General features: G+C 38.5%; 1 protein-coding gene across 2 annotated transcripts in view; it reads right to left on the reverse strand.

Moving 5' to 3' along the window:
• Positions 1–11,539, reverse strand: part of asmt (acetylserotonin O-methyltransferase) — an 18,419-nt gene that overhangs the window by 5,564 nt on the left and 1,316 nt on the right. For both annotated transcript variants that reach the window (XM_017308591.1, XM_008403756.1), the window contains exons 2-5: positions 11,049–11,223; positions 10,338–10,467; positions 8,880–8,948; positions 6,020–6,138 (exon numbers count right to left, since the gene is read on the reverse strand). In XM_017308591.1, the coding sequence (XP_017164080.1) occupies positions 6,020–6,138; positions 8,880–8,948; positions 10,338–10,467; positions 11,049–11,223 (493 nt within the window). The remainder of the gene's footprint in view (positions 1–6,019; positions 6,139–8,879; positions 8,949–10,337; positions 10,468–11,048; positions 11,224–11,539) is intronic.

Here is an 11,539-nt window from a genome sequence, read left to right on the forward strand (position 1 = left end):
AAAATCTATTTATTTATGTCATCACATGGACTTATATAAAGTTTTATACATTTTCTTTTGATATATTTATTATTGTTTTTCTTCTTTAGATATTAGGTTGGCTTAGAATGATTCCAAATAATGTACAGAAATGACCTGGTGCTGTTACATGTCAATCATCTGGGGGGGGGCCACTAGGGGGGCCAATCAGATGACAGGGGGGGCACTGGCCCCCCTGGCCCCCCCTCTGGCTCCGCCACTGTGGAAAGATATAATCAGTGAAGACATGTAAAGCAAGTTAAAACCAATATTAAAATTAGCCAAATGAGATTTGATTTTGTAAAAGTTAGCCTTGACTGAGAACATTGGTTTAAAAATGGCTAAAAAAAAATAGCATAGAAAGAAAGAAAGAAAAAAAAGAATCCTTAGCCCTTTTTCTTTTTTTAAGAAATCTACATTTCTTATTAGCTTTCAAAACAAAGCTTTAGGTTAGAAACTTTTGCAAGCCTGGGAGCACCATCCCAGTTGTGAAGCMTTGGAGTAAGGTAATTTTATTTATACAGSACATTTTCAGCAATCGTGTTGTGGGGCTGTTTAACTGGTGCACTTTATAAAATAAATATCACCACAAGGACAGAAAATTATGTGGAAATAGTGTTGCAAGTTCTAAAGACAAATAAATCTCACTAATTACACATCAACAGAAGTTTCATAATACAAAGCAACAGGTGTTTTTGTGAGATTTATCAAATCTACTAAGGGTTAAATGCACAGCTGAACCTTGTTAGAAGCACAGTGCCAGTGGACAGTTTGCTACGTACCATGATCTCATGTGGAGAGGTTTTTGTGTTGAGAAAGAGAAAATTAAAGACAWGTTTTATGCAAAMATTTAGTGAAACTGATGTTGGATTGTCACAGTAATGACACAGAGATAATGCTCTATGTGACAAGGACCTTCACCAAATAGAAGCATCTTTATTCTGTCCTGAACTTCTATCTTTCCTGCAAAATATCATAGTAGAACGACTTGAAGAAAAAAAAAAGGTTGAAGGTGTTACCTTCATTTGTTCTTTTAAAACCTAAAGTTTACACTTACTGGTATTATCTCTAATTCAGCAGAAGTATTGGCATAATTATTGCTGTCAACCATTTTGTTTTATTTGGAGTTTTTAGGTTGTTCTACATGAGAACCAAAACCAAACTAAGGTGTACTTAAGATGCCCAAGGCCAGTAGGGGGAGATGAGGGAATGACTTCATGCAGATTATAGATGATAAAACCTCAGAGTTGTTTATCATGATCGAGCCTGTTTTCTAAGTAGCACTTTTTAAAAAAATTATAATTTCTTTCATTTGATTTAAATACATTTTATTGAGGAAGTTGATCCTTGAGTTAGATCTGATTCGGAAATATAAGTACATATACAGTAAATGTAAATATAGCAAAAAAAAACAAATAAATAAAAAAGGAAGTAGCTGGTTCATATTAGCTCATGCAACACCATAACCAAAACCTACACTACAATTTGAGAGCAGTGCACAGAACTTAAAGGAAAAATGAATAAGTACAACACTATTTCACAGTAAAAACAAAAAACAAAAAACACAGCATAGTCTGACATATCTCCATCATATTCTCCTGCATCAGCTATATTTTCTTCCAGGAAGTCCTCTCTGTACCACATGCATCTACCACATAATGCATGGTACATAATGCATGGTACATGCATTATGTACCACATAATGCATGGTACATGCATTATGTATCACATAATGCATGCCACATGTGGTACATGCATTAATCTGCATGCACCACATGCAGATTAATGCAGTCTGGGCTGCATTAATAAGCCCAGACTGCATATCACTCTGCCACTAATTTACCAGTTGTCATTCATTGAGCCACTTAAATACTAACTACTGCACAACAGGGGCTCTGAGGTTGAACGATCATCCTGTCACATGCTCAGACCTTAACTCTCATTTTTCCACTTCTACAGCTGGAAACSTCAATGAGTGACATTTCACTTCCTGTACAAAATGTCCAAGCTCCAACAGAAGTCACTATATTCAATGTGATTTTTTTTTTCTAATTATGATTTATGAGTGATTGTAAAGTTGCACGCTACTTGTGCTTGATATGCAAGTTCCATGAAGGTAAATCTTGGAGGTTACACAAGTGGGATTTGGAAACGGAAGTGAGCAGCACACACACACACGCACGCACGCACACACACACACACACACACGCACGCACGATCATAAGAGAAAACAGAAATATAATGTGAAAATGGGATTCTTTCAGTTAGATGCTTTAGCAGCATTATTTAAATTCTCCACGCCTTACAAAGAAAGGTGAATGCAAAATAGACAATGTAAGAAAAAGTGGAAGACAACAATAGAGTCAGAGACTGGAGGGGGGGGAGAAAAGAGAAAGCCTGAGTGTCGCAGTGAGACGCAATACAGCTTCAAAGGATGTCACTTTGACAAACCTATGAAACCCAGTCAGATGAGCCACTGTGTGTTTGTTTGTCTGTGTGTGTGTGTGTGTGTGTGCATACACGGCGAGATTTCCTCCCAGCTATCCTCTAACATGACCTGCTTCCACCATATCAGCTCTGCCTTTTCTGCACACAGAGATGCTAGGTAGCTCTCACATCAAACAGGGGTCAGCACAGGAGGAGAATCAAAGAGCCACGATGAAGAGAGAAATCAGACACACAGCACACTGTTTGGCTAACCCGGGCCGGCAGTCTCAAAGAGTCACATCCAACACTGTCTGGTTTTCATCTTTATCTCGTAGCTAGATTTAGCCTTTGCTCATATGCAGGATTGAACTGTTCCTGATTTAGTTACAACTAAATATTTGTATTTGTTTTATTTGTTTTATAATAATTCCCCTACCAGAGCTGAGGATCTCATCAGTTCCTCTGGAGGTACTGTGGGTATCTTGTTCTGATTATTGCTTTTCTTTGCCTGGCCTCTGAGTTTAGGTGGATGGACATGTTTTGGTTGGTTTGCTGTTGTGCTATACACTTAAGAGTATCATTTTACAACCCGACTCTTATTTAAACCGCTCCAGAAATCATCCCTGACTCAAGGGAGGTGAATATTTTTATTTTAGTCACAGTATCTTGGAAAATGTATTGAAAATGTTCCAAGGAATCAATCCAAACTTATTCTGTTGTGACTCACAAGTGCACTTCACTGATTTCTCTGCAGAGAGGCCATGAGAAATAAATTCAAACAGAGAAAAAAAAATCCTTTCAACCTTGGGCACTTCTCGCTGCATATGATCATTCCACCATGGACGCATGGATGCCATATTCACCGCAGAGAGTCAATCATCGGCCGGGTCTAGCAGACAAAGAGACGAGTCTTGAGCAGCAGGTGCGCACGGATTCAACAGATGCTATGTGAGAGACGCGATGGCCTATATGGGACACTGCAGTGCTGCCCTTCACCCTCCTGATGCTCAGATGCTCACACTTTTTGGATATGCAGCTTCATGCATAAGCATGAACAGACAACCTCATGCGAAGAAAGTCACACAGGAGCCGGAAAAGACCAGGATCGATGCGAGGTGCCTTTTGTGGCTCCACAGCTCCCCTGTGTGGTCAGCTGAGGTAGCACATGCTACACGTGGCCCACCTGTGGACAATTTCAGACTCCAGAAATGGCATGAGCGGGAGGTGAGACATCTTCATCACAAAGGGACTCTTGTGTGGATTGTTATTCGTGTTAATGCTGAACCATAGGCCATATTTGAGTAAGTGAACAAAGCTGCATATTAAACATTCACAACTGGAGACATTTGTTCTGAAATACCTATATTTTTCTTTTACACCTTTTATGATCCTGTCTGAACATGACTGGAGTCAATGTTCATCTGTTAAATTCACTTGAAATAAAAAGAATGGAATAAAAAGGAAAAGCCCATTATCTTTTTTCACAAAGGCTATTCTCAGTTTCATAACATCCTTCATTCTTCAACTGTGCCTCTGCAGCTCATTAGAAGCTTTTGCCTCCATCATTTATGTCATGTCTGTTTAATCTTTGCTCTCCCAGCACTTTTTCATCTTTGTGCCATTTGCTTGTCATGTAAAGCAACTCTTAAAAGACGCTTTTAGAGATAAATCTGACTTGACAAAGGAGCAGAGACAAGTGAACAAAGCCCTCCATTTTACTTAACAATCAAGTTTCATTTCACTAAGAGCTGTGGTTCATGTAATTGGTCCAAAGTTCTCCTCTGATAATGAAGGAATAAAATCTGATGCTGTATCTGAATAAACTATCAATGAACAATGTGAAGTGTAATTGATTTTATCATTTTCTGGGGAGAAATGAAAATGCAATAATTTTCCTCAAGGTTTTATTCTTGAAGAAAATTCAAGAATATGTTAAATCTCAGAATTTAACATATTCAAAAGCCAGCAAATCTTTAAATACTGAACTATAAAATATAAATAGAACAGAACTGACCTTTCTATTGTCCTCAATGGGCTTTTTAAAACAACTTCTCCAAAGCTTTTGAGTCTCAGCCACAAAAAAAAAAAAAAAAAAAAAAACAGGAAGTACTTCCATATATAAACGATGACATCAAATCTGTGTTAGCCCCAATCACATGTTACTTTCTCTGCCTTTAGACAGATACTGGATTGTTTTCTCCATTTTCTTTTCAACAACAACATGATAAATGGATATATGGTGGCTTGCCGGCAACAGCAGAGAGCAAATGAAGTTTGTGAGCATAATGTGCATTGTGTAAAAATATCTTCTTTTATACCAGGTTTTTTTTTTTATATGTCGAGGAGTTTTAGCCAAGATCTCTCTGAAAGATACCAGAATATTTTTGTTTTTGAATTGTAGTTTCTTTCACAAGCATCCCTGTTCTTGAGCTTGAGAGTCCATCAGGTGGACATTGAATTGTCTTATGGTAACTTTTTGTCAATTCTCACCTGTTTGTTGCCTTGTGCTTCCTTTGTTCTTACTATTAAAATGCATTACTGGTATAAAGTTTTCCCGGGAGTTTAGTCAGGTTGCAGAAACATTTGAATTGCAGCTCTAAAAGGAGAACACTGGAACTAACTAATTTATATTTTGCCTTAACAAGTGATCCTCGCCAACTAAATAATTTAGTTATAATGCTTAATATTGATGAAGCTTTTGGGCTCATTTGGTAGCAAACTTCTTGCTTGTTAAAACCACTGGATGAATAGTGAGTTGGCTTTAATTTCTGCTGACAAAAAAACAAGCAATGGTAATTTCAGGTCTGGTTTGGGTTAAAATAAGGACAATGGCATAAATAAAACAAAATACCTATTCATGGTTCAGTATTCACAGATTCACCTATTTAGATTTAAAACTACTCGCAAAAAACTTTTCACAAATTTTAAAAAAATATTTGAAATAGAATGCAGTTTCAGAAGCTTAAATACTTAAGCACAATGCTACTTACACTATTCACCTCTGTACAGGAAAGGTGGGAATGAACTCATTTAATATTCAAATACAAAATCAGTGTTCCCATTCAACTGTTTCACAGGAATAAACGTAAGCTTCCTCTGAGATATTTTGAGGTAGAGGAAAACCTTGCTAAAAGCTGTCTTTCCTTTACCAGGCTACTCATTCAGCAGAAACAAAACACTATGTATATTGTTCTTTTATCTTGTTGTTTACCTTTTGCAAAACATACAATATTCCATGTTCAAAGAGAGTGCAACAGAGAACTTTCACACAATAGAGTACCTTTAAACTCATATTTATCCTAATAAGGTTGATATTGTTGCCATCATAACATCTTGGGTTCATTTATCAAATCCAGCCTTTACTTTAGATTTTATCAGTCAGAATCATTATTTTCCAGTTACAAACTGATGTGGTTGGAAATGTCTCCAGAGACTAAACAGATTTTGTTTACAGCTTGGAGCGTACAAGAAGTTCATTCCCAGTGGTTTATTCTTAGATGGCAAAACTGGCCGTTTCATCCACAGACATATGTGGGAATAGTTTGTTTCAACTGGAAAAGCCAGGAAAACTTACCTCCCAGGTCACAGATGACCTTAAAAGGCGTAAGATCGAAGGCCGTGACCACGTCTCTGCCACAGATGTTCCAGATGGAGTTCATCAAGTGCATGAATTTCACCATTTCCTCATCAGACCTGAACAGACAACCACAAAGAGAGAAAAGTTATTTTTATTAGTCCTTTTTTTCTCTCATGTCTCCCTTCATGGAAGCATAAGCCTCTTTATCATCTTCTCTAAACTGTCACCCAAGGGCTGAAGTGCAAACAGACGCACATTCCTCATTTAGAAAGTTTCTCCCAGCGGCCGCTCTAGTGTGTGTGCGCGTGTGTGTGCATGTGTGTGTGTGTGTGTCTGTGTGAGGCAGACAGGGTGCGGCAGAACAGAAGAGCCTGTGGTGAGTGCTGCTGCTCTGAGAAATCTCCACCTCATCAAGCAGCACCACAATGAGGCCCCCACACACACACACACTCACATACACATCCTCTTTCTTCTGTGATGCTGCTTTCCACTCATCCAAACTTCTCTAGCAAAGTACTCATCCATCTAATACTCAAAGCAACTTTGTATGACACAATGACATCCAGAAGAAGTTGGGCCATTGTTGGCCTCAGACTCTGACGGCAGATGATGTGAAAAGACAAAAAAAAAGACTCTGAGGCCAAACAGAAGACTGTCATCTATAATCTGAAAGCATCAAGGGCAAAAGATCCTATAAGCCCTGCAACGACAATTTCAAGAATAACGCAGTACAGTAAAAAAATAAATAAAAATTTGCCTTCTATGACAACCAATCTAAGTTTTTGTGAGATAGCCTTGTTACCTGATAATTATTTGTATACTATAGCTTATTAGAATTTATAACTGATTGATTCTGTTTACAGTTTTCAACATCCATTCACTCATTCATTGGAAATGCCTTTTTTATTTTATTATTTTCAATGCTGAATTACACTAAAACTGAAGTTTATTCATTTCAACCCACATATTATTTGCTTAGTACTCTATGATATGTTTTCTTTTTTTCAACCACTCTGTGGCCACCCTGAAATTACACATTTTGGTCATTTTAAGAATTTTTTTGGATTTGTTCACAATATTGAAAGACTTTGAAAGCATCTCAGTGTCTTTTCATCTACAGATGAGGAGAAGGTTATCTGTCCCACCTTTTCAGATCAATACTCCTCTGCAGATGAATCCTCATGAGTTAAAAATTAGGGGGAAAAAAATCAGGATATACATTTTAAGAAAAAATAAATACGTATAAAGTACTTTTGTTGTTTGGAAATCCTCCTTTTTTTATTTTAAAAATTGCTCTCAATTTTAGGAAAATAGCAAAAGGTTAAATAACATTTCTCAGAATTTCCGCTGACTGTACCTTAAATTTAGATTTTCATATTTTGAACATCTTTTCCAATTAGGTAAAAATCTCCACAAATATTAAAAAGTTGTACTAAAGTCTTATGTAAATGCTGTATCTTTATGAATTCCACATCCTTTGCCTGGTTTCTTCTCCCCTTTCCGACTCCTACCCGATTCCTCAAGGTTAAGAAGTGGAGCTGAAAAAAGGGCCTTGGCTGTAAATTATTCAGGTGCAGTACATGACTGGTTAAATGGAGACGGGTAAACAGGAGTCTGAGTCATCCAGCCAGCTTCCAATCCTCCTGCTCCCGCTGTAGAGAGAACGCGTTGAATGACTTCAGCATTTGTTTTCCCTTGCTAATTTCTCCGCCGTATTCACAGGGGAAATCAGCAGGAGCCAACAAATGCTTCTCCGTATCAAATCAGCTGAGCACAGGTGCTGAGACTGTTCTTTGTTCGGCAAATTAATTTCGACGCATTGATGCTGATTTGCAAATGCATCTGAACGCTGTCATGCTACAGTTTGTTTGCATGGTTCACGGCTGGGTTATTCTTGCTCTGCATTCATCTAAAGCAGCGATGCAGCTTCTATTAAAGTTGTCAGCTGCTTTCGGAATGTGGGGATGACTAAAAGGATTTCCATCTGCAAGAAACAAAAACCAACGTCTACTTCAGGAGTCTAAACAAACAGCAGCAGGAAAAAAGGGAAAGCCAAACAGGGCTCCAATTCTCATTCCTAAAAGGTTTAGAAAACAAAATAAGAAAAACAATATTTCTATTTTCAGACTTTGTCCATCCATCAGTTTCTCCAGTTGTTTCAGGTTTGATGAAAAGTACTGCCCAGGAAAAAAAATGGCTGCTAGGAAGTGTATAAAGTACAATTATAATGTGGTTTTCACAAATGTTTATAAGCTTAAGACTGAGTAATTCATAACAGCAGACAGTGTAATATTTTAGTCCCTCTGACGTAGAATGATATTGAAACCTGAGGTGCATTTAAGGCCCACGTTGGTGAGAAGAAGGAGGTTTTTGTGCTTTATTCCTCTGCTTGTCTCACTCTGGATGAATTCTCGACCTCTGGATCTGCTGGTGTTAATGTAACAGGCCCTCAGGCGGCCTGATCAAAATCTTTTAGCTACCAAATCGTGTTGTGTGTGTGATGACCCCTGAAAATTGCTGACCAGCAGATCAGTGATGCGTTAAAACTGTGGGCACTGGATGCTATAAACACATCAGACCTCTAGGATAATGGTATCTTTTTTTTTCTCGTCTCTCTAGCTCTGGCTTTCTTACCTCACTGGTCATGCCCTCTCACTGTTTCCCACTTTCTCATTTAATTTCACATTTCCTGCATCTCAATGAATCCAACAAGTCCGATTTTTTTCTAGGGAAATCGCTGGATGTTGGAAATGGGCTTAAAGCAAACAGAAGGTGACAGAATGTAAAATGAGACAGTTCATCTGTTTGATTTGTATGTTTGTTCAGCTGAACTCTCAACACCAAGAAAGCTTTTTACCTGTACAGAGCTTGAAACAGGTCCTTTGAGCTGACTCCAAAAGCCTTTTCATACTGATTTCTTCCCTCTCTGAGAAAATGCAAAGCAAAACAAAATGTGAATCAATAACAGGTAGCCAAAAAAAAGACATTTGTATCATCTGTCATGGTATTGTTTTTTTTTTTTTATCTTTTTTTTCTCTCTCAGACTTCACTGGTCAGCCACAGTGAGGGAGCTGCTGGCTGCTGGCTCTCAGAACATCAAAAGACAGAGTTCAAACAGGAGAAGGTGACTCAAGTCTGCACAGTGTAAGCTGCCAGCTGAACCTGCAACTCTCACAGCTCATCACTGCCCACCTGTGGCTGACTTCATGACATCCACATTGATAAAATGTTCAGTTTTACAAGACGTAACCTTTATTTTTGCTCATAAAAGCACTACAGAGCATTTTCAAAATGTCTCACTTACACCAACCTGAAATCTCAATGTGTTGAATAATGATTTTATTGGATGGACAACACGAAGCAATGTGCAATGAAGTGAAGTCAAATAAAAAAGGATAGATGATGTTTATTTAATTTTAATTATTTTTTTATTTGTTTTTGGGGGGTTATTTTTACAAAAAAACATGAAGAGGGTGGATTTAGGTCTGGACTTTCATTTATCCTAAGTCTCTTCATTCATGCTGCTGCCACAGCTTGTGGCAAATCTGACTTTTAACCATAGCATTCTTCTGGCAGCTGTCCACCAAGGCCAGATTTCTATTGTGTGCTGCTATTACGTGCAGCATTTTTAAAATATCGCCTCACATTGCATTATTTAAACCGGAGGACTAGAGCGAAGTTTCTCTTTGTTTCGGTCCCTGTCCTGATTATTAATTTAGGAAGATTGCTGTATGTTTACCTGCAGTGCTTGAAAATTAACTGTTAATAAAACTGGTTTTAGTTTTTGTTGTACTTGTTTTCTGAGTTCTGTCCGGTTCTTGTTTCTCCTACAGTCACAGCCCCAGCCCTCTAATTCTCCCCATACCAAAGCCTACAAACTCGTTCTTACTCCTAACCCAACACGAGCTGACATTTATGAGGACTCCCAAAAGTGCAACATTTAAAGGCCTGGTATAATTTTTCATATTGGACAGCACATTGCCAAATTATTCATTCTCTGAGAACGTTTATAAGTTAGGTAACTATGACATCAACTCCTGGAAATAGATTTGGAAGTAGCCTGATGGAAATCCAATGAAACAGAACCACAGCGTCCTGCGCACTGACCATAACACTGAGGAGTTCCTGACCTGATATGATTTTTTCTTGTTAGACTTAATGCAAAGCGTAGTTGACATCTTGACTTTTGAGTGCTTGAATGCAATTTTGACAGGCATGCTCCGCTGCACATTAAATATTTACTTGTTGGGGGGGAAAAAAACAAAAAAACATCCAAGCTGCTCATATACAAGCAAATGTTACTCTGTTTACTGACCTAACAGCATCTGTGAGGTAATGCCAGCAGAGGTAGATGGTCCTGGAGCTGTACTGGATGGACTGGCAGAGGGACAAAGGACTGGAACGTGTGAGGAAGACTCTGGACTGTTCTGTGTTGCTATAAAAAACTGAAGAGGAAGGAGAAACATGGAAAAGAATGAATTAATAAAAGATTGCAGGTCGATATGTTGTCCTTTCATTTGTGTTTCAGACAGACACATGACAGATGTAAAATGGAAGTGGATGTAGTTGAGGCAGTTAAAAGTAAATGTCAACTAGACAAAGAAAACCCAAGTTAAAAGTATTTCTGAACTCTAATAGTCTGTGTGGAAGATATAAGAGAATAAAGTCATAAGAAGTTATGTTAAAGGTTTTCCAGAAGCCATGCAGGGGGCAGATCAAATAAGATGCTGTGCTTAGATTGAAAAACAGAACTTTTTGGTATGCATGACAACTCTAAATGTGGTATAAAAATAACACTAGAATTAATTCTGAACATTTCCATCCACTTCACAAAAGGTTGCCAAAGCAATACTATAAAGTTTGTGATTGTAACGTCACATAATGTGTAAAAGTTCAAAACATATGACTACTTCTGTCCATTTATTGTAAATCAACATCAAGCATACACTCAAATGCAAAACCCAAATTTATAGTAAAAAACTCAGAACTAGAACTCACTATGAGTCATTGTTTAGTGTCTCCTGACCTTGCCCGTTGTCCCAGTGTGTGTTGAGAAGCTGCAGGCCTGCGCAGGCAGCCAGCAGCCGCTGCGTCCCGTCCAGACTGGCTCCAACCGTCTGACTGATCTCCTCTGCCGGCAGCGGACGCTCTGCAGCCAGCAACACATCAAACACGCCCAGTTCGCAGGATGTGAACACCGTCTAGGTCAGAGAGGAGAAACAGACAAGACACTGGTGTAATTCATCAATTTCATTTACATCAGGAGAAATAAGGGGACATTGCTAGTTGTATGTGACTTTCTGAAATGTGCTGACAATCTTACATTGTTGACAATCGTGCAAGCTTGCTGTTCAACTATTGTGGAGGTGAAAAGGTCATTTTGTTGGGTTCTGCAGGGGAGTGTTTTCTCTACTTTCTCAGGCTGATGGGATCCAGCTGGTGCTCATCATCTCCAATCAGCAAGGGCCTTAAATAGGAGTGGCTTCCTGGAAGAAGATGCCAGATGGTTCCGCTTCT

The sequence above is a fragment of the Poecilia reticulata genome, linkage group LG2 (genome assembly GCF_000633615.1).
Source record: "Poecilia reticulata strain Guanapo linkage group LG2, Guppy_female_1.0+MT, whole genome shotgun sequence".
Taxonomy (NCBI): domain Eukaryota; kingdom Metazoa; phylum Chordata; class Actinopteri; order Cyprinodontiformes; family Poeciliidae; genus Poecilia; species Poecilia reticulata.